General features: G+C 46.3%; 2 protein-coding genes across 2 annotated transcripts; one reads left to right on the top strand and one right to left on the bottom strand.

The window, feature by feature from the left end:
* The first annotated feature begins 897 nt into the window (after nucleotides 1-897).
* On the top strand, nucleotides 898-2,999 carry LOC135829732 (POU domain, class 5, transcription factor 1.2-like). The gene has a single exon (XM_065342124.1). It carries the CDS (start codon nucleotides 1,204-1,206, stop codon nucleotides 2,227-2,229), a length of 1,026 nt encoding a protein of 341 aa, XP_065198196.1. The 5' UTR covers nucleotides 898-1,203; the 3' UTR covers nucleotides 2,230-2,999.
* Nucleotides 3,000-10,895: 7,896 nt separating this feature from the next.
* LOC135829823 (uncharacterized) lies at nucleotides 10,896-22,971 on the bottom strand. The gene is made up of 13 exons (XM_065342214.1): nucleotides 22,545-22,971; nucleotides 21,329-21,487; nucleotides 18,992-19,132; nucleotides 18,099-18,205; nucleotides 17,094-17,189; nucleotides 16,583-16,620; nucleotides 15,944-16,141; nucleotides 15,469-15,530; nucleotides 14,821-15,222; nucleotides 14,313-14,434; nucleotides 13,218-13,390; nucleotides 12,515-12,595; nucleotides 10,896-11,814 (listed from the first exon to the last, which is right to left on the bottom strand). Exons 2-13 carry the CDS (start codon nucleotides 21,471-21,473, stop codon nucleotides 11,529-11,531), a joined length of 1,851 nt encoding a protein of 616 aa, XP_065198286.1. The 5' UTR covers nucleotides 21,474-21,487; nucleotides 22,545-22,971; the 3' UTR covers nucleotides 10,896-11,528.
* Between the last annotated feature and the right edge of the window lie 4,216 nt (nucleotides 22,972-27,187).

Consider the following 27,187-nt stretch of genomic DNA (forward strand, 5'->3'; position numbering starts at 1 on the left):
GAGTTTGAATGCTGCGCTTACTAGCGTAAGCCCTTCTCCGTGCGAATATACAGCTTCTTTACTATGTCTCCTTTATTCACTTCTGTCGAAGGCGATAAGCCAGACCCACCGGGAAATATTTCCATGGGTGGGACAGCAAAAAGAAAGTGGAAAAAAGCCAAAAACCAAAGGGACAAGAAATACAATGTAGGGGAAGGAAGAGGAAGAAAGGAAAGAAACTCAATCCAAACTCCAACATGAAAACAAAAATAAAGAATTTGCAACGACAGGTATTGTACAAAGACAGGTATTGTACAAATGATAAGGACGTTGATGTTGTTATGGGGATTACAAAGGAAATCTCTTTATCAGTCGTTATTCAAGTCTCTTGGCTATTGAACATTTAAACGCAGCAGATGTGCATCTACATGTTAATTATTATTATGATTATTATTACTTGCATGTACGCGTTGGAGTCAACCATGCAAGCATGATTCACAACTTCGCTTATGCTGAACATGATAAACAGGAATATGACAGGGAAAAAATTGAGCTAGAACGATGATAGAATTATGATACTGCGACGTAATTATATCATAATATATACAATGTAGCTCTTGGGTATTGAAGATTTTATGTCATCTAAGAATATGTCTATAATTATGAATGTTGCAGCCTGAGTGATAATAATAGTGCTATTTCCTGAGCTTCTACAGCTCAGCTTCAACAGGATTAAATACTATGGATGCTAACATGTGACAGCAACAATCATCTGAATGCACTGAGGCCATTCAAGATGATGAAGGCACCGATGGCAGGACTGAGTACGAAATCACACTCCATTGTAGTAGATTGCGCTACTTTCCCGCTAAGTAACACGACCAGGAAGCATTTTCTTTCAGATCCGAATCGTGAAAACGTTGCTGCCAGCGAATCTGTCCTAACATAGCTCACAACGCCGCAGTGATCTCTTCGCATATGAATCGCAACGTTCGTCTCTCACTGCATATTCTGTTCCGTGTCGGTATTCTCTCCCGGGAGTAGAGAAAAGAACTCGACCTCCATAGCGACGTTCATCCGGCTGATCAACTATCGCGGACGGGGACAGACGTAGCTTCTTGGATCAAGTATTGGAATGCTGCAGCAAATAGCAGGACAACGTCGCCAAGTACTGAGGCCGTAACTGACGCCAGATTACATTTCAGTCAGCCATCAAACACATCCATGGCGACATCACCATCATCAAGTAGTCCACTAAGGCTAAGCCTGGAATCAGAGCGCAACTTTGATCAACTTCCCTGGGATTCGTCTCCCCTTCGGCAATCCATTAGGACCTTGTTGACAAATGCCGAGACACAAGAACTTTCAAACACGTCCCTTGATATTGCGGACCAAATCGCGCAGGACTGGCTAAAGATAAGCAGAGAGGATGCAGACATCAACCGTTGGCTGCAGGGCTGCGCATCGAATCCAAGCAGAACAAACTGCCTTCCTACTACGTCTTCAACCGCGAGTTCAGTAAATGCAGGGTTTGTATCAGTTGCGGAACATGGTCAGACCATTAAGGATCAGCCACGTGATCTGAGCATCTTCAAGGACTGTCAGTTAACGAACTTACCCGTAACCGACTGCGCAACAACTTCTGATGCCGCGCTAGATTCTTCTCCGGCATCTAGTTTCCTTCACACTGCTAATGAAGGCACCATGGTGAATATTCTTTCAAACTGCATTGCAGATGCACCTTCCTCGGACGCAAATGTTGCTCTGTCGTTTGACGAAATGAAGGAATTCCGTAAATTGGTTGTAAACACCAGAAGACGTGAAGGCCTCGCCCAACATCACCTCGCATCGATTCTGCGGGAATCAAACCCTGCGTATTATAATATTACCTCAAAAACTGTCCTCAGGTTTGAAGGCCATGACTATAGTGAACGGCGCATGTCTTTGTTGTACCCGGTGTTCAAAAGATGGACAGACGACAGGCACAGACGTGCCAATCTCCCGCATCAAACACTTCGAGGCCGGCTTTCAATTGAACAGTATGCTATTCTAAACAATGAGTTTTCCAAAAACCAACGGCTAGCGGTAGAGAAAGAAATTGACTTGGCTAGTAGTACAGGCCTTAGTAGAAAAACTATTCGAAATTGGTTCACAAATCGACGGAACAGTGCGAAACTTCGAAACACGCGTCGTCTCAAGCAGAGAGCTGCAGGTAGCAGCGACACATCGGGAAATGCCAAACAGAGCTAGATCAAGAAGAAGAGAGGATACGTGGAATGGCTCTATGTCCGAATGACCCTGTGTGTGCATTTGCGGCGTTTTGTTCCTTAAAGTAGTGAATACTATCTTACGCGTTCATCTGTCTTCGTGTGAACATACGTCCGCGAGATGTGCAGAAACTCTGATAAAAAATGTATCCATGATAGATGAGGATTAGATCACTGAGATCGAAGTTGTCGCTAAATTTGTGACAAAGTCAAATCACAGAATTATAGACATTCTTACTCGTGTGGTGCTTTTGGATTGTTTTACTTGTTGTGAATGTGTTGTGGCGCTGTTTGTGTCTGTCTTTGTGTTGTGTTAGTCAAGAGTTGTCTGATCTCTGGCGCTCCACACGTTTGAAATGCATATCATGTTATGCTACTGTAACACTTTGTGTCCAAATCAAACCCAAGTCATCAACCATCACAGTATTGGATTGGATTGGATTGGTTTATTTAGAGTCGAAGAACAAACAGGCAGTGTTGCCTTATTACATGAGATCGATTATTGAACATCCAGATGATGTCATGAAAGCAAATCGGGATTTACTCGCCGCCTTTCATTCGCCATCTTGCAATTGGCGCCTCAACTAGAAAAACAAGAAATTTATAAATAACCTACGTGGAGATAATAATTTTAATATAGCTATGAATAGGATGAAGGCCGCAGACATCACGCAACTACGTTACTTGTTTGACATGTATTACATGTACTGTGTATTTTATAACAAAAATATTATTGAAAACCCAGAATCGATTTTCTCGTTCCTATCATCAGTGGGAAAAAACGGAACTAAGGATACAACCAAAGAAACTGAAGTTAAGTACTGTAAATAGAAAGGTGTTAGAAAAAACATCAAGATACAAGTGCAATAAAACCACTAGAGGAAACGCAAAAAAAAATAACAATGTCAAACAAGTAACGTATTTGCGTGATGTCTGCGGCCTTCATCCTATTCATAGCTATATTAGAAATTTATAAGAATTTATAACATGTGAGCACGGTGGCTCGGCAATGGCGGCATTAGCTCTCTCTCTCTCTCACTCATTGCCCGAAGGCATTCACACCCACCAAACCGTGCCACTGCGGCATTAGTTCTCTCTCTCTCATTGCCCGAAGGCATTCACACCCACCAAACTGTGCCACTTCGGCAATATCTCGGTGCCACCGCGGCATTAGTTCTCTCTCTCACTCATAGCCCGAAGGCATTCACACCCACCAAACTGTGCCACTTCGGCAATATCTCGGTGCCAGCGCGGCATTAGTTCTCTCTCTCTCTCATTTCCAGAAAGCAATCACACCCACCAAAACTGTGCCACTTCGGCAATATCTCTGTGCCACCGCGGCATTAGCTCTCTCTCACTCATAGCCCGAAGGCATTCACACCCACCAAACTGTGCCACATCCGTGCTTTTTTTGTCTAGGTCATCAAGGCAAAAAAGCATAGCGTAGGGCCCTGAGCTTCCAAGCTCTCTTGTTATTATTATTTGAGAGATTCCCCAAAGGCCGAAGCCTAAATCAAGGGAGGCTCCGAGAATAAATATACGTGTACAATGCGTGTACAATAGGGTGCAACTCTTAAAAGGAAGAAAATATTAAGATAAAAATGATTAATGTGAAAAGGTTGATTAAGAAGTCTGAGTAGAAGCAAGCGAAAAGGGTACTGGTAAAGAAGGGGGTAATCAGGAAGTGAGAAAACCTCGAGCATGGAATCTATACCTGTGGAAATGGGACCGTGCCGGCTAAATACACCATGGGTTTCAGATATCCTAATCTCGGTAGGCAGGGAGTTCCACACCAGTGGTGATCATGGAATGTAGTAGAGTGGATCGGAAACAGGGACCAGTGTGAGTTCCTAGCCAGCTGCCGACTCGGGAATGTCCTGCCCAACTAGGCAACTGTAGAAGTGCACAGTATCTGTCCGTGAATTCAAACGCATACTACGCGCATTTTTACTTCGGTTAAATGTAATGGCGTTCGTTACCTGCTGATGAGGCTCCAAAGAATCATGCTACGATGACCCGACTTGTAAATTTAAGATCCCTTTTTCTGCTCGTCTTAACCCTGCCTACCCTCATTGCTACTTCCATTTTCGTATTTTTATTTTTATTTCTTGTTCTCTTCATGTCTGACTCTCCTTACTGGTTGCCATTGCTTTCATAGTATTGGGCAGAACTGCCCGTTTGACATGCGATGTAAAATATATAAACAACACCAAAACAACCACACGTGCTGTGCAACTTTGCACAACAAAATGGTATCATGGAAACCGCCTGGATAAGCAAGAAGCGTCTGGCAAACCATAGCAAAAGCTACCGCTGGAGCTCGACCGTGCGCGAATTGACCATCGTATGAGTCCCATCTGTGAATGACAACATGCAAACGATTCTACATGAACCATTTTACACATAAACTGTGACAGTTTGGGCCAGATGTTATTGTTGTAAAAAATGATGTAATCCTTCGTGGTCCTGCACTTTTACGGGAAGCATCTAGCGCATTTTCTCTGTTTTTCCTGTTTCCTTTGCTTGCAGAGAACCTTCCAGTTTACACGGTGATAAAGAAAGGTGCAAAGTTACTTCATTGTGGTGAACCCGGAACTCCGATAAACCTTACACCTCACCAGGTAGATACAATAGATATTTTGCGTGGTGGTAGGTCTTCGAGTTGTAGGTGGCTTTCCCTTGCTTTTCTCATTGTTGTGAAATGAATAATAACACTTGTCGAATCAGCCTTGTATATTGACTGCGAAATCTTCGTTCCTCATTCGGGCTGACCTCAATTCTCACCGACTTCCGCTAGTCGCCAAATATTTGGTATATTTTTATAGCGCCATGTTCGCAGCCCAACTTCTGAGCAACACCAGTCGCAGTTTGCTGCAAATTCTGTCTCCTGACAAAGTTAATAACTCCGTGGTCGTGCGTTCTTCAAATCTCTTTGGACCCACTTCTTTCCTTGAAAGCGATCAGCACTGTCGGTCACTGCTTGCTTATACGAGTATATTCTGTTCTTACAGAGATCTCTGCTTCTGCAGATCACTGTATGGTCTGGGATCTATAATCATCGCTTCGTCATTGATGCCCAGCAGCTACGAACAATTTCGATATTTCTTAGACGTTGATATGGCTGACCTACCATCATGGACGGGCGGGGCATCCTGCATGGAGACCGCTACTGGAGCCGCGAACAGCAGTACCGTTGCAAACATGACTGAGACCGTCCGCCATACCACAACACAGCTCAGTCAAACTTCAAACACTTCTACGGCGATACAACCATCATGGAGGTGTCAGCGGGTATTTGGCCCGAACATTGCGGAGCATGGCACGCCCGCACGTTGTCCTGCTGATCAACTGTCCTGGGATTCCGCTCGTTTTCGTGAGAGTGTTAAAGCCGTTCTGCAGCATGCAGAGACACCCAGCAGGTCCACCGAAGAACTGTCTCCAGATATTGCCTGCGGAATCGCTCAGGATTGGGAACGCATTGCTCTCACGGATGCAGATGTTCGCCGTTGGCTGAAGGAAAGCACATTTACTCTAGCAAAAACGAACTGTTTTCCTAATATAATCCTCGACCACGATGAGACTACGGATCCTCAATCAGCATTTTCCAGCTTGTCGGTTTCCGAAGGGTGTTCGTCTGCTGTGACGCCAGTAAGAAGTAACAACTCTAGCCCAGGTTCTGCCCGGACACAGCCAAACAATACTCCTGTTCCCCCTGCCCTGGTCGACAAGCGGCCCAGCCAGCCTGCTAGTGGGATCTCGGCCTCGCACACAAATGCACACCAAATGTTACTGCACTATTGGCCTTAATGCATTCCCCCGATACACTTCGCATATAATAATTATACTCATTCTCTTGATGGTACCCTACTCTTGATGGTACGGGACAGGTACGGGATATCGCCAGGCATGCCGATGGTATAAACAACCAAAAAATAGTGTGGCCAGCGGTCTTTGCTGGTACGGTACGGTACGGGACAGATACGGGATAGCACCAGGCGTGACACAAACAAACAAACACCAAATTAAAGCCGTGAAAAAGTCCTGTTCAAAAAAAAAAAAATTAAAACTGTGTGGACCCTGGCTAGCGCCAGACGTTACTGAAGTAACGTCTTCTGCATAGCTACGGGAATAAAGCCTTATACAATACAATTTCGATATTTCGATATAATTATTGTATAGTTAGGGCTGAAACAATTATACTGATAACTCGCATATCGATCGCTAAGGGTGCAATCGATAATCGTTAGTGTTCGAAACGAGTGCTTTCTTACGCATGCATACCAGCAACAGTATTCTAGCGATTGCACTCCATCCGGTAGTGAACACGGGTGCAATCATGTACTTTCAAGCGCAGCAAAATTGATTTGTGGCTTTGAAAGAGATCAGGAGAGAAGGCTTTGTTTTTTCGGTTCATTTGTGGGAGAGGTCGGAGATGAAAGAAGTTGCCAGAGGGTGATGAAAAGATTCTTCACTCTGGGAACAAGATGAAATACTCTAGTTCATGTTGATAAAACCAGCCACATGTCAACAGTGCGATGCGGCAAGTTTCTAGCGTAGCAAAGGCATTGTGGAATTTCTTCATTATCTGGTGTTCGAGGTACATGAGTAGGGCCGACAAGAATCGATAAAACCAATATATCGATCGTTAATGATATTGGTTGATCGTTAGGAGTTACTGAATGATCGTTTCAGCCCTAATACATACAATTTCGATATTTCTTAGACGTTGATATGGCTGACCTACCATCATGGACGGGCGGAGCATCCTGCATGGAGGCCGCTACTGGAGCCGCGAACAGCAGTACCGTTGCAAACATGACTGACACCGTCCGCCATACCACAACACAGCTCAGTCAAACTTCAAACACTTCTACGGCGATACAACCGTCATGGAGGTGTCAGCGGGTATTTGGCCCGAACATTGCGGAGCATGGCACGCCCGCACGTTGTCTTGTTGATCAACTGTCCTGGGATTCCGCTCGTTTTCGTGAGAGTGTTAAAGCCGTTCTGCAACATGCAGAGACACCCAGCAGGTCCACCGAAGAACTGTCTCCAGATATTGCCTGCGAAATCGCTCAGGATTGGGAACGCATTGCTCTCATGGATGCAGATGTTCGCCGTTGGCTGAAGGAAAGCACATTTACTCTGGCAAAAACGAACTGTTTTCCTAATATAATCATCGACCACGATATGATACGATGAGACTACGGATCCTCAGTCAGCATTTTCCAGCTTGTCGGTTTCCGAAGGGTGTTCGTCTGCTGTGACGCCAGTAAGAAGTAACAACTCTAGCCCAGGTTCTGCCCGGACACAGCCAAACAATACTCCTGTTCCCCCTGCAGTGGTACGACCAACCAGAAACGAACTCGCAGATTTCACAAAGCTGGTCAGAAACACAAGGAAGAGAAAACAACTCTCCCACCGCAAACTCGCGAAAATACTGTGCGAAAGCGATGGATCAAAAATGTTGACCCAGCGGCGGGTTTCTGACTTCGAAAATAGGGCGATTTGCGACTCCCTAATGTGGGAGAGTTACCCCTTCTTCAACCAATGGCAGGAAAATTCCTCTTCCACGTCTCCATTAAGCCCATCAAGCCGCCAATAACGCCAGCTATCCTTGTTTCGAGCATGTTCACGTCAAAGTGAACACCCAAGCTAAGGCGACAACCAAAACCTGCGCGGTACTTTTCTGTTACGTCTTCTCTGAATGTCGTGGACCCAATCAACTAACCAATGCATTTTGAGAATCTCGATGAATCCGGTAATAGTATTCATAAGAATCTGAGTGTAGCATCGCCAGCGTGGTGTCACCCAGCATGCACCAAACCGTTCTACGTAGACCCGCATGCATCACGAAACAACCAGCTAATCTTGAATTGTCCTACCGCATTATTTATTATTATACTCGTACTAAGACTCTCAATGCCCCCCCCCCCCCCCCGTCCCCCAATTGGCCTTCTAAGAATTTTTCTCCTCCATTGATACAATGTAGGCTGACCTAGTTCTCTGTCAAGCGTAACGTTCCAGTGTATGCTTCGACTTCCGTCTAACGTTTTAGAGCTTGCACCACATTTACATCAAGATTGGTGATCTAGATTTACTTCCATGCTCCAATCCCCTGATGAGCTATACATATATACACGAGCCCACTCGTGGGAATCCATCCCCACTGCCAAGATCGCTTAGAAAATCAAAAATAATTTAATAAACGAATCATCATCAGGGGTAACAGCCATGCCACTGTCAAGATACGGGGAGGGTGCAGGAAGAAAGATAAACGCATGCATGCTTATACGCTACTTTCATAGGTAAAAACCTCACGGTTCCTGCTTTCCGTAGCACACCGGCGAAAACGGACGCAGCAAGGAAAGAATGTTCAGACTGCAAAATGGAGATCTTAGCAGGGTCAATACAGCTGCATCTGCGCTTCTGATCTTTGCAGGATGGTGGCGCTCCTAATTAGCTAAGGATGCTGGACACTCACTGTGTCTCAAGCGAAACGTGGACAGATGGCGGTAGAAGTCCATTCAACGAGATGATGCATAAACAACACCACCCCACCTTCCCCCCCCCCCCCCCACACACACACAGTGCTGCCAAACCGTCCGATTTTTCGGACAGTGTCCGATGTTTGAAGGCTCTTCCGAAAACCGGTCCGAAAAGGGAAACGTCCGAAAAGCAGCCAAAATGTCGGAGATCATTACTTTCCTATGCAGAAGTCCTGTACTTTCACTTTTCAGTGCAACTGAAGGCACACATCACTGTACATTTGCTTCTAAAAAGGCTAGCGCTTGGCTGTGGAAGTGCAAAGTAACATGTAACATGCCTGGATCAGGCTGGATGGCATGTACACTGAGAGTCTGTACAGAGTCAGTGTGCGACCACACTCATCATTACAAAATTCATGACAACTCTGGGGTTACCATGGCAACGAAGCGAATTTTCATGGTGTTTTAGGCGATATTTTTAATTCTCTGTAAAAAAAATTGCCGAGGAGAAGAATTCGCACCATGTGGCCAGCCTTGGCGGTGAAGGGTGTCCGATTTTGGGCGAAAATTATTTGGCAGCACTGCACACACCCCCACCACCACCAGTCCGGCCCGGAGCCAGCTCCTGAGGGATGGTAGGGCCCCAAGTGCGGCTACAGGACCGATCATTTCCCCATGCCAAATTTCAAAATCCTGGGAGGCTACACGTGCATCTCTAGCTCTTTGTCTCAAACATAATCTCTTTGCTTCAGCTACACATTCATCTAGCAAGAGATATGACGGCTAGCGCAGTAAACCTCGATGCACAAGAAGAATTTTTTATATTTTTTAAGAGAGCATAAACCTACAAATCATGTTGAAAGACAAAAAGTACATTGGACTGGGTAGGCGCTATCCACAATGCCAGTTAATAGCTGTGCTGATGAAATACAGAAGGGAGAGACTCGAGCGAGGAGCGTATGAGAGGATACCTTATTACTAGTCATTCCAGGCACTCAGGTGCACACTGAGCAACCCATGAACGCAGGAATTGGCACCAACTGGTGAGGTCATGGCAGCACCGGCCGTACCAGTGGCGCCGGCTCTGCACCTCCAGTAGCAAATATTACATGTACTTGAAGTACTGCAAATGAGTAATTTTCGCTAGAGATTAAATTTCACCATCATCCATCACACATTCGCGGATATAAATCGCCGCAAACCTCTCCGTACATCGATTGTAGACAGTACAAGATCCGACTGAAGAGATAGAATCGCAAACGTTTCTCGTCGTGAAGCAGCCCGATTTATGAAAACGCCAAATTTGCACGCCACGAAAGTCTGTCGCTTTACTGTACAGTCAGAATGTCACTTATCCGACCTCTTCGGGAATCAGGCATGTTGGATAACTGGATATGTTGGATAACTGATATCATTTTTTATGTGCATATATGGCTGGATTTCACTGATTTATGTACACAATACCCGACCAGTAACAGGAAAACCACGCGTCTTGATTGTCGTAACTTAAAGTTTCATGCCATATAGCAATCTTCAGACAACTGATTACGGTGATGCACAGCTAGTATGGTATTTATACAGCAGCATAGGAAGGAATCTGTGAAGGTTTGAGGTCTGGTGGGTGCAAAAAGTCCTGGATGGAAAATGTGCCAAACTCACATGGTCCGTGAGTGAGAAAAGAAATGTGATATGGCAGGAAGGCAAGCAAGGCTGTGTGAAAGGATGATAATGATAATGTGGCTTGCCTGTAATCACAATCATGCAGGTGCAAGATGCCACACACTTTGGTAAGCGCTTAAAATAAGTTGGAGGAGGGGAGATACTTGCTCTTCAATGCACCAACAAAACAGGTGCAAGATGGAAGTTTCCACGCGCTGTGATGGCTATAGGTGCATCACAGCGCGTTCCATCTTGCACCTGTTTTGTTGGTGCATTGAAGAGCAAGTATCTCCCCTCCTCCAACTTATTTTAAGCGCTTACCAAAGTGTGTGGCATCTTGCACCTGCATGATTGTGATTACAGGCAAGCCACATTATCATTATCATCCTTTCACACAGCCTTGCTTGCCTTCCTGCCATATCACATTTCTTTTCTCACTCACGGACCATGTGAGTTTGGCACATTTTCCATCCAGGACTTTTTGCACCCACCAGACCTCAAACCTTCACAGATTCCTTCCTATGCTGCTGTATAAATACCATACTAGCTGTGCATCACCGTAATCAGTTGTCTGAAGATTGCTATATGGCATGAAACTTTAAGTTACGACAATCAAGACGCGTGGTTTTCCTGTTACTCGTGTGTTACTGCTCTGCTTCCGCATTGAGCACTCTATCGATCCGGAGGACTCCGCTATTTGTACACAATACCCAAATATATTCATGCATATTCATGAATTGCTCCATGTACACATACATGTTAGCATACTTCAAGTATAACCAACGTGCTCAGATAACTGGCGACCGGATAAGTGACATTCGACTGTACTTGTATGTAGTCCCCTGCTAGCTACACATAGTGGCCCGGCCTGTGCTCTGACTGGAAACCCATGTGCAGAAATAAACACAGAGCTGTATATTGAAATGTGCAGTGTTCGCAGGAGTATAGAGCACGCTCTGCTCCGCATAGACGACTGAAACATTCCAGGAATACGTTTCCTGAATGCACCTCGTGTCCAGAGTGCAGTGGACGACTCGGATTTTGAGCTGCATGCGCAGTTCCACGGTGTCCATAGGTTCGCGATAATCTCGCTGCAAAGTGCCACAGTTCTGCCTGCGCAGGTACACGCATGCTACTAGAACTCTGACTCCAAGGGTGGCGTTAGCGTTGGTTGCGGAGGCCCTGGAGTCACGCCCTTGCCAGCTGGTCTGGGAATGACTTCGTTTCCCTGCTGGTACTGGCCATAGTCCGCCCACATGGACCAGTTGCAGCAGCAGCCGCGCTTCAAATCATCGTCGTCATGAGCAACAGATGCGCCGCCATCTCCCGCAGCCTCACCATCGATATCATCCTGGCCATTCTTGTTCTTCTTAATGACCCGTGTCCTGCCGTCTTTCTCTTCCTTTCGGCGCGACTTCATCCTGTATGGTAAAGATCAGGGAAGAAGATCAGAGAAGAAAGTATGTCCGACTCAGAGTGAAAATACATGGTGGTCCCCCTATTTTGGCGAGCACACTCCGGCGCGCAGAATGCCAGTCCTAAGAGAACACTCACGCACATGCACGTACACACACATACATACACATACATACACACGCACACACACACACATACATACACACGCACACACACACACACACACACACACACACACACACACACACACACACACACGCACACACACACACGCACGTGCACACACATACATACACACGCACACACACACACACACACACACACACACGCACGCACACACACGCACACACACACACACACACACACACACACACACACACACACACACACACACACACACACATCCACTCTTAATTCACTAATAGCCAATATGCTGCTGGCTTGCAGAAGCCTTGAGGCTTCTTGCAGCTTTATCAGCAGAGAACAAACTTGAGTTAACACACACCCATTCCCATTGCACCTCGTTGTTTATGTTACCTGACGACGGACAAATGCTAAAACGCTATAAATTCACGGAACAGGCTGTGATTAACAGTTGTGTGGGGGTTGTGGGTGTCCACCCAAGTTCTTGTCTCAATATTATTCTGGTGGCTGCTAGTCGGAACAAGGGAAGATTTAGCTACGCTGAACAAAGCATGGACTTACGCTCCATAGACCTTCTCTTGTATTTGGTAGCAGAGTGCACTGAGCAATGCAGCCAACAGTAGAACCACGGGTGGCACCCATCTAACAACACACCAAGCAAATACAATCAACAGCCGTCACACATAACTCAATCCCCCTCCCCAGGATCCCTCCCTCCATCCCCCCCCCCCCCCCCCCATTCATCCAGGCATAACACATCGGGTGTCATCATGCAATCAACTGTCATCAGTGCCGGCAGTTCCAAACAACGCATGTAGCCTGAAACGTGGCTGAAATGCTGTCAACCAGATCATAGCTTTCTCACCTCAATTTCAGCAGAAAAATAGACAACCATGCGGTTTAGCAAAAGAACATTTGGCAAGTTTAATTTAAAGTAGTTGCTATGGTCCAGACCAACAAGACTATTAAATTTTCTTCGGGTAATGGATTCCTTCAAACTCACAACAGGCTTTGCTGCCACCGTGCAATTATCCCTGGTCTTCTAATGAGTTATCACACACTCCAGCAGTATCAGAAGCCCACATCTCCAGAGACTAGTCACCATTTCTCGCTGCCCTCCTGTGTGTTTATTAACTTTATTGCTTATGGTGTTCATGTTCGCATTCAATTTTTTTGTCCCAATTTTGTTTTGCTTGTTCTGGACAACACAGCCCCATGCTGTGTGATCAGTCGTGTTGAGTGTGTTATCCCCGGTCAAACTTACTCTCGTCCCTCCTCCGTGAAGAAGGTGATGAAGAACGGCGGCAGGCTGAAGATGGGACCGACGATGCGCGTGAAGCGATACGTCTTCTTGATGTCTGACCATGGCACACTTTTCCTATCGCCCATCTCCATCATAATGAAGGTGATGGTCACAACCCAGGACATGATATTCATCTAAACAATGGCAAACAGAGAGCGAGGACACGATCATAGTGAGAAGAAGGACACACTTCAGGCTCTTGAGCAACATCTCGGTAATTTCCACTAGTATTCTTTCAAGTCTTATTGTCAGGCGAAATGCAGGCAAAATCAAATGAGAGAGCAAGGAAGTACTCTGAAGGTGGCTGGGCCGGTACAACTTCTTCAGGAAATTCTTGACTGCATTTTTGAGTTTTTCGGTAAGGTGGAGATGAAATTTGAAAATGATTTTCGGTGAATCTCTGGAGAATAGCCTTCTCTAGCTTCGAAAACTGTTATTTTTGATTTTGCACAACATTTGAAAATGCTTTATGAAAGGTCCGTGGAAAAATAACACGGACCTTTCATAAAACGTTTTCAAGTTTTGTACAAAGGAAAAAAAGAAAACTAAAGGAAGCTAGAGAAGGCTATTCTCCAGAGATTCACCAAAAACCCTTTTCAAATTTCATCTCCACCTTGCCGATAAACTCAAAAAATCAGTCAAAATGTAGTCAATACTACCCCTAAAAGGTCGTACCACCCCAGCTTCAAGTGAACAATTATTATAACTTGATTTGATGCCCGACCAAGTGTAGGGTTTCTGGTACTACAAAGATCACTTTATCATTATTTGTCCTGAGGAGGTTTGACTTTGGACGGCACATGTAAAGCCAGTCTTTCAAGTCCGTTTCTTTCAAGACAAGTCCAAAAAATAACGATCATCAGAACTAACGCATGCGTGCACTCACACACGCGTGCATACATGTACACACAGTCACGTATACACACTTGCACACACACACACACACACACACACACACACACACACACACATACACACATACACACACACACACACACACACACACACATACCCCCCCCCCCCACACACACACACACAGCCTAACAAAACACCTACTGCATAGAGATTGATCATGAGCTTGTCAGCGACGGTGAAAATAGACGTCGGCGGCAACTGATTGATCAAGCTGACGTGGTAGAATATTGCCGAAAGCAGTGTTGCGGCACACATCTTGAACCCTGTATAGGAAGAAGAGCCCAGCAACACGAGCAGGACAATAACTTGGCTTCACACCTGTCACATAACCACATGGAACGACCACTGATGTTGGTTCCACTGTCCACTCTACCCTCGCATACATAGATCACACGACCACATAGATCACATGACCACATGGAACGACCATGTTGGTTCCACTGTCCACTCTACCCTCGCATACACAGGTCACATGATGTTGGCCATGTTGGTTCCACTGCGCACATGCCACGATGACTTTCTGCACAAATGTGTTCAAGTAACAAAGATATGGGCTACATTCAAGTGGGTGCTGAAACCGATCTTGTTGATGACCAAGGCACAAGTGGTGCACTTCAGTTTGGATTTCATTTAGCATAACCGTACTTACTGACTGCTGTCGCGCTGGCGGTGACGTGCGTGCTGTCATCTCCTGCGTTGTCGACGTCGTCACAAACAATACAGACTTCCGTCTGCCTGGCAGGCTGTGACCGGAGTGGTTGCATGGCAACGCCGCTGTCGCCGCTCGTGGAGGTCGGTTGCCATGACGCACTGGACTGCAGGCGTGCCGCCGGTCTGCGGAGCTCGATGCTGGAGGACGCAGAGCTGGACAACGACGCAGGTGCTTCCGTAAACACGGGGTCTGTCGTTGTGGCGGCAACTGATGATGCGTTCAGAGCAGGCACAACCGTTTGCTTGGCATCAGCAGTCTTGGGTGGTAGTAGATAAGTCATGATGATGACGAGCAGGATGAATACGGCTGGCAATAGGACACGGATGAAGGCGGTGTTCTCTGCAGGTGGATGGGAGAGGAGGAACGCAGAGAGAACGATAAGCCGACAGACAACGAGGTAGAAAACAAAGAGACACGCGGACAGAAGATAGGCAACCAAACAGGTGTCCAGAAAACTGGGCAAGCGGACCAGCAGACACGCATACAGGCAGACAGACATACACACAGACAGACAGACACAGACAGACATACACAGACACAGACACAAAGACAAAGAAATGAGAAGTACTGGCTTTCAGTGCTTACCAGGACGGTCAAAGTAGATCATGGCTGTGTAGCGTGACGATAACTTCTTACCACCCTGGCACCTGTCAACATGAAGAGAAGGACAGTACGGCCAGACCTCGCTTAACCGCACACATCTGTTTTCCACAAAATGTCCGGAGAGGCGAGGGAACCGGATAATCGAACACCGGTTTTGTGGGATGCATCACGTATGCCGTACATCTGTAACCAGCTATTTTCTTCCGGTTGGCGAGGGACCCGGAGAAAAGAGGACCGGATATGCGAGGTCTGACTGTACCTGCTTATCTCGCGATTTCAAAAATGTGCCTTACAGTAGGATGACATATGCACACGCATGCACACAATTGCACAAAGGCACACATACTTGCACTCACGCACACACACTCACACGCACGCAAGCACGCACACACGCAAGCACGCACACACACACACACACACACACACCGATCTCGCACCGCAAACGCCGGGCACCTACCGGCAGGAGAAGTGCCTTGACTCGTTGTGGTACACGATTGGTGGTGGGTCACACGGACAATCCGATGTGATGCCAGTCGCGCTCTTGCAGATTGCATGGGGTGCGGAAAACGGTGGCCAGCATTGCTCTTTGACATCGTGATCAACCTGCAAGGCCAGCTCTGCCTCGCCTGGAAACCTTACCCAGCTGGACAAGCCACTGCACAAGGTTCAATGGCAAAGGAAGACAAAAGCGGCAATCCTCTCAATCACTGACTAGTATAATTATTTTGAGCTTTCTTAAATATTCACAATGCATGCATGTTATGGGAAGCACCAAGCAGTCGTTGGCATGACAGTCCTTTGACTCAAAGGCACAGAGCCAAAACCAGAAGTGGAATGATCTGCAAAGGAATGAAGCCATTGAAGGCCCGGCCTGGTGGAACTGGTCCAGTTTGCGAGGCTCTTTGGCCACCAACGAGTGTACCGGCCCTATCGTATACAAAGTGTGAAAGGGTGGGATACGGCGGGACCAATCAAACGCTGCTTTCACCCGTCCTGCATTTGTTCACCCGTCCTGCATTTGCTGCAATAGCACAACAGGGAAGAGAGGGAATGGATCACAGACGGACAACCAGCAAGAATAACTGCAGTTACTTACTCGTAATCCTCTAGCTGACACAATGCAACCTTGGAAACCTACGCGTAGACACAGCATAAAACAACACAGGAAGATGAGAAGCTCTGCTTATCGTATCTTCGAAATTTAGCAATGCGCTCAGACTTTTCTCGTCACCGCGTGCGAGCGTAGGTGTTCAGTATTCTTGGAAGAACAACAAGTTCATACTTGTACGCTGCACGCATGCACAGGCTACAGTAGCTAGATGCGTCAATCAATAATCGTAGGCTTTTGGTGTTTTGCACAACACCAGCAAAGCAGTGCTCCTCGTACATTTTCTCCCATGATGGCTGCTGCAACGAAACTTTCAATCGTTCGCGCGCGCATGCGCGCGCATGAGCACACACACACACATACACACACACACACACACACACACACACACACACACACACATGCACACATGTTACATGCCCACATACACACACGCACGTGCACACACATGCACACACACACGCACACACACACATGTGCGTCCTATCTTCAAACTTACATCCCCGTGTGGCTGCCGTCGTATCTCTATGAAAGCTTCCAGGATCTGCGTCTCGAAAGGGTACTTCTCCAAGTTTGTCTGGAAGTAGTGGGCACCCTGGAAACAAGACAGCACATATTATGTTAGCATACATGCACATGCACACATTGTGCACAAGCAAACACACATACACATGCGGAATACACACGAGACATGTCGGCGGTGTCGGAACCGGTTTCGGCAGATAATTTTTCCAGTGATTTTTGAAGCAATGAAATTATGGGCTATCTGCGGTCAATTTTGTTTCTGCAAACGAAGACTGCTGAGATTCAAAACCCGCTAAATCCATTTCATCACTTTTCGGAAATGGCCCAAAAAGGATTGATTTTATGTGCGGTTGGTATCTAAATCCAAATTTGAGTTCCAGTATTGAAATGGTTCTTGTCGGATTTTGAATGTGATTTTTTGCCTGGCAACACTGTCTTGTTTAAAATCATAATTATTTTCTCAAATTTGGCGTAGATCGGGCTTTGAATCTCAGCTCTTGAAATGCACCGCATGTACACATACAGGTCGTCGAGTCAAGATAGCGGACAAGCTCTGAATGAAACAGATTTAAAAGACAGTTTGAGCCTGGCAATTGCCCAGTCTACATACCTGGCGAGGCTATGCCATCTTGCGGTGTCAAGCCATGCAAACCCTAAAACTTCCTTCCTACGATTGTGCAGTGCCATATCATCCAAACCGCCCACACAATACACATTCCTGCTCAGCGGCGTTTTTGCTGTTCCCAGACCATCCACACTGTTCCCAGACCATCCACACGCTAAAACTTCCTGCTGATATTTTCCTCAACCATGCCTCAGATATCCAAGTCATATTTTCGCTCCACGTGTACTGGCACACCCAGGGACATAGACAGCAATAGCGACAACACACACATTGAAGGTTTGTTGGCCGCAGCCAGATGTGATATCCAAGCCATAGTCATGGTAATGGGAGAGGGGGAGGGAGGAGGGTTCTCACCTGTACACGAAAGACACTGTCCGTATCGTCCACTTTCTTGATTGTACCAGCCCGCTCCAGGTTGGGTACAGAGATGTCGCTTGCCTGCCCTCTCCACTCCAGCCATTCTAAAGTGGAAATTCACACACAGTCCGCTCAGATACTGAGCCAGTAAGTAATTAATGTTTTTTTTATAGAAGACAACACATGAGAACGTGGATAGTTGCTGCATACAGTCGCGGATAGTTGCTGCATAACTCGTTCTCATGTGTTTTCTTCTCTCTTTTGCTACAGCACACTCATATCCGTGTTATCCGGACTTCAAAGTTACAGACACCTCGGTCTACCGAGCACCCTGTGGGTGAGTTTTAGTGGCAATATTATTACCCTTTTCGGCCTCCAGCTGAGTCTCACATGAACCATTGACAAAATTGGGGGATTTTTTTGTTGGAAAGGTGACGTCATGTACGAGATCTTGGGCCACTTCCCTATTGAAACATATCCGATTGCGAGTTATGGAATTCGGAGTTATGGGCAGTGCCTGGTCTCGGATCACCCGTATAAGAGACACATGAATGCAGCCACAATGGTCGAAACAGAGCTGAATGGAGGGAAATGAATTTGTCAGTATCTGAAACTTGGAGTTATGTTGCTGGTGTAATCAGGTTGGCCAGAGAGTGCATGTGGGGCCTAGTTGGTATAACTAATATTATTGTCCTCCAGTGATGGAGTGGTATGATCAAGTATCGCACTGCAGTGACGTCAAACAGTATTCTAGAGTGGTATGATCGACCACCTAAGCACCCCCCCCCCCCCCATGACATGTTTTTTTATCTAGAGCCCAAACTATAGGGCACCGTGGAGGGTCGTTATTCCCTAGGATGGCTGCATGTCAGTAGTACACCTTGACTTACCCTCCGCTGAACTGTTCGATGGGCATACACGCTGTAGGCCCCCATACATGGTGGCAGTGTCAAAGGTAGGGAGCGTCCTGTTCAGCTGTCTCACCGTCAACAAATAGTCCAGATAGCAAGCTGAGCCAGCTAGGTCAATCTCTGAACAGGACAAGATAGATAGAATGATACACAGAATTCCTTGCTAACAAAGAACGGCCGAACATGATTGCTCCTGAAAGGAACTTCACATCTCGTACAGCGCAAGGAAGGACCTAAAACTCATTGCAGTTTGCCATGCTTTTGTTGCATTCCCTCTTTCCAAAAAGGAATGCACAAATCATGATGTGATTTCCTAACCTCTAACTGTTTCAACAACAAGTAATGCTTGTGATTCTGAGTTTCACGCACACGCAGGCGGTCATCAGAAACACATTGGCCACCAAGTCGGTCCGCTGATGACCTGAACAATCGGGACGGTTCCGGTGGCCCGGCCTGATGCTCACTCGCGCAGGCCCTCTATACAAACACACAGACCAACACTCGATGAACATGTGTAGAGGTGAAGGGAAGAGAAGAGAAAGCTCAGACGATGCGTTAGAGAGACGGGGCTGCACGTGCCATGCAGGACCAGCGGAAGTAGTATCATGGCCTACAGTGCTCTGTGTATGATGTAAGGGGGGGGGGGGGCACATGATCTCCACACCGGTAAACACGTGCTGGTGGGCGAAAAGTCTGTCCGGTGATAGCCCGACCAACCGGGTCGTGCGGGCCTGCCAGGTTTCAGGTGCCAGCTGTTGGGATGATGTGCATACTAGTACAGTGTAGTGGAAACTCGCTTACTACATACATGTACTCTCATAATACAGTGTACCATAGTCTTGCCCGGTACGGACATCGTCCAGAGCACGGGTGTATTGAGACATACTGTATGTGTCACGGCGAAGTGGTCTGTAGTGTAGGCCTTGACAGATTATGCTAATATTTTCGTGAAATTATGCTTTTCGCATTGCTGAAAAAATTGCAGAATTATGCTATTATTATGCGAAAAGTTATCATATTATGCGGCATTATGCTCACATATGCTGCTAATGTATATGATGGTTCTGTGCAAAATAACAGGTGAATTTTTTTGTAGAGGGCGTTGTACTGTAGTAGCAAAAGTTCAACGGGGTCAACGCACCGTCCGACCTAGCTATGACCGTCACCCTGGTCACTGATTGTAGTGGACTGGACATGTTATCAAGGGAGTCGTAAACCTACGCCTTCCTGGTGTGTCTACTTGTACTTGTACTTGTAGAACATGTACAACTGTATGGAATTTGATGCGAACAGGCGGATTAGTCCAATTTTATGCGATTCGTATGCAATTTGCCTCGAATCATGCGATTATTCGATTTTGGTAGGAATTATGCGAAAAATTATGCTACCATAATCTGTCAAGGCCTACTGTAGTGCCAGGCTGGTCGCTAGGCACGGTGGTCTTTAGTTACAGGTTTTAATGTAGTGTGAAACCTGTCTAAGACGACCGCTCAATGGACCTTCAAAATGTGGTCTCTGTTTCCAGGTGGTCTCCTTAGCCAGGGTCAGTTGACTGGAAATAGCATCTCTTGGTCCTGGTTTCAGTGGTCTTTTTAGGACAGGTGGTCGCCTTATCCGAGTGATCGCCTTGACAGGTTTTACTGTATGATGAGATGAGAAGTAGTGTACCTCTCGGATACCAATTACATGTTCTTGATGCCTATGGGAGTACAGCAAAACCTGTCAAGGCGACCACTCGGATAAGGCGACCACCTGTCCTAGAAGACCACTGAAACCAGGACCAAGGGATGCTATTCCCAGTCAAATGACCCTGGATAAGGAGACCACCTGGTAACAGAGACCGCATTTTGAAGGTCCTTTGAGCGGTCGTCTCAGACAGGTTTCACTGTATAACAAAACCTGCCCTAACCGCACATCCTTGGTGCAGCAGTCCTGATACGATAAGATTCCGCTGGATCCAGGGATGCACGTTCAATCCACAGCACGTTGGTGCATGAGCATTTGCCCTGTCAATACAGGTTTCCGCTTTGTACAGGGTCCGGCAAGCACATTTTGCACTGGGTGTTTTATCGGAGCACCACTGTACATCGTATCACTTGGCTACAGTAAAACCTGTGACTAACGACCACCCCTTGGGGCCGGAGAAAGCGGTCTTTAGTGGCAGGTGGTCCTCAGTTAGAGGTTTTGCACCGCGCGACCATATAATATGAATGTGAGATAGCCCGTGCCTGGCGAAGTGGTCTGTAGTACCAGGCTGGTCGCTAGTCACGGCGGTCTTTAGTTACAGGTTGCACTGTATGTACCAGTCTTACTTACTGCCCACGTTCAGGAAGAAGATTCCCAGGCCGACCTGTGTGTACTGCGCTGTAGCGCCCGCATGCAGCCACCCCATAGCCAGGGCACAGCACAGCAGCAGTACAGCGTTGCCGCTGATAGCCAGCTGCATCTTCATCACCGCCATCTATAGAGCAGGGACTGGAGACAAACAATGCCAAGACTCGGAAGGAAACGATAGTGAAACACCACAGGCATCAGTTCCTCTCCCTTTCCTCTGGAACATCAAGATGTATGAGCGAAGTGGTGGCCCGCCGATGTTAGTGTATTTGCTTCATGTCTTCCTCAACATGTCAGGTGATGTGCCCGCGAGTCCGGCTAATTTCCTTTTTTTCTCCCCTTGAAACGCTGCATGAGTGAATGTTCGAAATGGTAATACAAATCAGCTTTCTCAATCAGCTTTCTCTGAAACAGAGAATAAATGAATCCCCCACCCACCCACCCACCCACACACACACACACACAAGGGGAACTCCACCCAGCTTGCTCCTGTGCACAGCCTTTTTACCCTCTCTAGCTCTCTCTCTCTCGCGCGCGCTCAGGGCCTCTACATAATTGTACAGTCGTGCTGAATGGTCAGCGCGCAGGTGGCACAAGATCACAAGATCGCACACAAACGCGCAGGTGTGTTCCTTTCCAGGGAATAACATACGTGCATGTGTGTAGCGCGCTGGTGGTAGATCTACGAACACAAGCTCAATGTGAATGAATGAATGTTTTTGAATGACCTCTACTTCGTGGTCCCCGGACTCCGGCTGTGACCCTGCCAGAAACAACAACAACATGAAAACCGGCGCAGGTGCATACGTCTTCGCCTCTTGGGCTACTTCAGCCCAGGAAACGAATCGGTAAAGAAAATACAATACAATACAATGCAAAGAACTCAACGCCTGCCAGGGCTATCCGTATTCCATACAATGAATCGAATACATACTCGCATCACAACAGTCGCGCGGTCATTGGGTAGATCATGTAGACTATTGTGTACGGCCACTGCGTCCCTCTTTCAAAGGTGCAGCCGCTACTACGCTAGGACGCCAGACATAGAGTTCTGCTCTTTCACGACAGCTCCACGTGCCAGTTTATTTGGGTAAGGACGATCCGATCCAGCAGGACGATATACACGCATACATGTGCACTCCATCGTTTCCCCATCTTAGACTTCTCCTTTTTTCAAACCTCACAGACAGCCACTTACCTGCACGTCAAATTGCGCTTTCAGTTTGCCACCACTGGAGCTGCTGCGACGATAGGTGATCTCACACCTCAAAAGTGTTCGTGAGACAATCGCGGCGAGCTGAAATGTTCCGAAGTGGGCTGGAATTGACTTCGACCACGCGTGCACGCTACAAACTCACTAGCGCTCGTAGTCTACTCGTCAAAAAATGGTTCGTAAGGGAACCGTAATTCAACCTAAGTAGTTTATGCTTTCGAAGTCAGGAGTGCAGGAATGCTGCTGAACCGTCCTGAAAAACATCTGAAAAGCTAGACTCCCGTCGGTATTCTTCTTCTTCTTTTCATGTAGGGGACAGCGGAGCCAATCTATTGCCCATTCCTGATCATTTGCATTCCACGCGGCAATATCGCGGTGGGACCGAAGGCAAAGCGCACACCGAATCACTGACACCGTTAGAAGATTGTTGTGTAGCAAACCAATAAACAGCGCACTGGCTGGTCCGGTTACCACGTGTGAGAGACAGGACTCTCAGAAATGCTGTCACTATCAGCTGTGGCACGCAGGATCTAACACCGGATGTGGCTGAGCCCGTCGAACCCCTGACCTGGCTCGATCGATTCGCCTGTTCACAGACGACACCCGTACCCCAGTGTCGACCAGCTTCACTACACTGTACTGCATGCACTGGGCTGAGGAGATCTATTCCAGGTGGACGATGTGCTGTGTTGCCAATAGTTGGCAATACGGCAATAGGGCTGCAACGAATATTCTATTTCCCAAACGAACGAATAGGCTTCCAGCCGAGTCTCACGCGAACCGTGAAATTTTTTTTTAATAACGAACAAATAACGAATATTCTCTCAAAATGCTGAATTATTTCTAGGGGTAAAACAAACATTCAAATCGGAACGAAATCAAATTTGGCTAATCCCCGTTCATTCTAGACCAAGTAGATGTCTAGTTAAGTCATGTCCACTACTCTTGTGATTCATAGTCCCCTTTCTCAACACATAACACAATCATGTACATGTACATATCACTCCGTCCGTTTTAGAATTACTACGATAGATACAACGAACGAATATTCCAAAGGGGAAAATATTCCTTCCATCGGGTTCCAAACGAATATCAATCGAATAATTATTGGAATATTCCTTGCAACACTAGCAACAGCCACTAGTTTGACCGTGTTTTTACGGAAAATAGAGAGGTTAAGTTTCACGTAAAAGTCTTACGTCCGTGAACTTTTACGTCAAAAAGGGAAAAAAACTCACGTAAAATTTGACGTGTTTTACGTGAGTTGACTGTAGTAGTAGTAGTAGTAGTAGTATTCTTTTATTTTCCATCGGAAGCCTCAACAGTGATGAACACAACTCTTAAGAGGGCCGATAACAGAGTAGAGGGGTGTGGGGTGAGAAAAAATAATAATAATAATAAGAGATATTTAAAGAAGGGCTGAGGCTTCCTGCAGCTTCATCTGTGAAAAGAATTCGGGTGGACACACCCATTCCCATAGCGCTGCATATCACATCCGAACCAGTTCCGTTATTTTTACAACGTTTCGGATGTGATATGCAGCGCTATGGGAATGGGTGTGTCCACCCGAATTCTTTTCAAAGAGATATTTAAACTAAACTAAACTGATACTTGGAACAATAAAGCAGCAGTAAGCAGTAAACACAGGTATACAATACAAGCGATGCAGATCAATGAGGCCGTTTGCTGAAAAGAAGATCAAAATACTTCTGAAAAGACGCTGCGTCTCTAAGCATGGTCATAATGGGATAATGCAAGAATTAAAGAGATGTTTTTAAAAACGAATTTAAACTAGGAACGCAGTAAACACAGTTATACAATACAGGCGGTGCAGATCAATGAGGGAGTTTGCTGAAAAGAAGATCAAAATAAGAGACTGTCCCGCACGTACATGTACATGTAAGTTCATGACGTGAGTTTTTGGAAGTTTCGCTTGGTTATTCCGACCGAATTTGTGTGAGTTTCCGGAATTTTATCGAGTTTTATCGAGTTTGTTGAAAGATTTGATATTTGTGCGAACTAAACCCGAATCCTGCCAGGCAAAATTTCACGTCACGTCGCACGTGTAACTTAACCTCTAAAAATTACACGTAACGTGAGATTTGCACCGCGTTTTGAAAAAGGGCAAAAAACGTGTAACTTAACCTCTCTATTCGATGCATTTTCCGCGGTACGATTTGGCGTGCAACATCCCGCAGCAAGGAAACATGGCTGTTGCATGGGAACATAGTAGGTAAATTGCTGATACAGTCAGTAATGTAGAATCGTGTCCGATCCACTATAAATAGTACATCGGCCAAATCCTAAATCGATTGAAATAGAGCACTTTCATTACCCCCTCTCAGGGAAGGATTCTGGACGATTTTAGGTCGGCGTGTAGCCACTGATCATACCGGTATATCTTTATGTGAGGGATAACCCAGAGGCCAGAGACGGGTAGCCTATCCAGAGGTTCTCCACGTGTGCGATATTGAATGGGTAGCATAACAGGGGGAGGGGGGGGGGGGGAGGGTGGAATAAATTAACCAGACACATGGAATGAGAAAATAATAAAAGGAAAATGTGATGTACAATTACTGCTGAGGTGTAGGAATGCCAGTGGTTCTATGGGAAGCTCGTGTGTGTATAGACGTAAACGTTTCTGCAGGGAGTCTGCAGCGGTCATCTTCAGTGGTAAACAGTTCCAAAGTACAGAAGTTTTAAATAGGAACAAAGACTTTGATAAGAATTTGTATTTAGGTAAAATGATTTTGTTAGGCTACCGAGCACTTTTAGAAACACCGAAACTGAATTGTGAGAGGTAACTAGGGTGGTGGAAGATAGGCTTATGCAGCGTAACCCAATACATGAATTGCCGCCGATACTTCAGAGACTCGAGCATCGCGAGGCTACGCAAGCTTGTTCAAGTCGGACTTGGTGGTTTCGTACTGAACTTTAAAATCTTCTTCTTTTTGAGGTATGGGGCCATACAAAATGCGCTTGGATTTTCCCCACGGTTTCTGTGTGCTTTGCTGTGAGACGACACTTGTCACACTACCATACGGCTGCAGCATATTCCACCACCGGTCTCACGTATCCGCAGGCTTTGTAAAAGATCTTGCGTGCTTTTGTTGTTAGACGATTTGACATAATAGTATAGCAAATTCACGCGTTTGTCGGAAATGAAAAAAATATTTCAGGAAAACGTGTCCGTTCCATGCCAAATATGGACTTGAATTTCGGGGTGCGTTGCCATGGTAACCAAAGGATTCTTTCCTGTATATCACAGCACAGCCTTGGGAAGGAATAGTTTGTTGAGAGGTAGGTAAACGCTCCTCTCCTGGCGATTTGAAGCGTTACCTCCAGTGCTACGCAACTCAGTGGCCTATCATCTCCTCTGGAGATAGGGAGTCAACGGTCGAGGTCAAAGGTTTGTTTTCTTCATTTCTCACTCTTCTTACTGTCGCTTTCATAATATTGGGCGCAATGTAAAATAAATTAACAACACCTTCAACGAAGACGACGACGACGACATCAACACAGACACACCAGCTGTGCAGGCAGGGTGGTCGTCCAATATCAAGTACGTGGGGGTTATGTACTGTAAAAGCAGAAATTTTCGGTGGTGTAATATTTTCGGTATTCTCCAAAATCGGCGGTTCGGTAGAGGGACATTTTCGGTAAAACCCGTTCTCCAGGTAGGTGTCCTAGTGCTACATGTATACAGTGTCGGTTGTACCGAAATTTTCGGTGAGTTTTAGGCTGCGTTTACACGGAGACGAAACAAAACGAAACGGAACGAAACTGAACGAAAATGGGCTGGCCTCGAATCGTTTTCAAACCGTTTACACAAGAACGGCAAATCGTTTTGAACCGTTTACACGAAAACGTAAAACTGGCGATCAGGCTGGAGTTAGCACGTGCTGGCTTGGCGCAAGGGCGGGAAGTAACACGTTAGTTGGAGTTGGTACGTGCTGGTGGTCGCAAAGGTCAGGTATTTCCCGCGAAATATAGTTCCGCACTGAATGGTTTCCATGACCGCGCTCCGTTTCCAATCGTTTTCACTGTTTTCACCGTTTACACGGGAACGAAAACGTTTTCAAAACGTTTCAAAACACTTTGAAGTGCGTTTCCATTTCGCTCCGTTTAGGTATCGTTTTCGGGCGTTGTCGTGTAAACGATAGTAGTAAACGCAACGATTTCGTTCCGTTCAGGTCCTACTTCGTTGTCGTGTAAACGCAAATCGTTTTCAATCGTTGTCGTGTAAACGCAGCCGTATTATCGGTAAAAATTGTCGGCACCGAAGTTACCTAAAATAAAACAGAACCAAAAATTTCTGCTTTTACAGTACTCTTGACTCTTGGCAATATCACTGGGCTACGAGTGACCGTTCCATTTTTGTGCCACACTAGCTGTTTTCTTCCCTGTCATCTTGAGAGATCTGACCCCTCCCCCCCCCCCCCCCCCCTACCCACTCCGACCTGCGACATAAGTGCCCATAACTGATAATATGCTATTACAGTACAAAGAAAACGCTGTGTGTGCAGTCGTGTATTTCCCGCCATTGTGTTCCATGGGGTAATCCGTGATGTAAGTAATTTTTTTTGGTGGGCCCTGTTTTGCATTCGTCGACGCGGTCTATCACGGTC

This window comes from Sycon ciliatum, chromosome 13 (assembly GCF_964019385.1).
Source record: "Sycon ciliatum chromosome 13, ocSycCili1.1, whole genome shotgun sequence".
Taxonomy (NCBI): domain Eukaryota; kingdom Metazoa; phylum Porifera; class Calcarea; order Leucosolenida; family Sycettidae; genus Sycon; species Sycon ciliatum.

Bases quoted from the DNA above. Each gene is read 5' to 3' on its own strand.
- LOC135829732 (XM_065342124.1), top strand. From the start codon at position 1,204: ATGGCGACATCACCATCATCAAGTAGTCCACTAAGGCTAAGCCTGGAA.
- LOC135829823 (XM_065342214.1), bottom strand. From the start codon at position 21,473: ATGGCGGTGATGAAGATGCAGCTGGCTATCAGCGGCAACGCTGTACTG. The intron at 19,133-21,328 runs GTAAGTAAGACT...TGTCCTGTTCAG, and splicing joins CTTCTTCCTGAACGTGGGCA to AGATTGACCTAGCTGGCTCA. The intron at 15,223-15,468 runs GTAAGCACTGAA...ATCCACCTGCAG, and splicing joins GATCTACTTTGACCGTCCTG to AGAACACCGCCTTCATCCGT.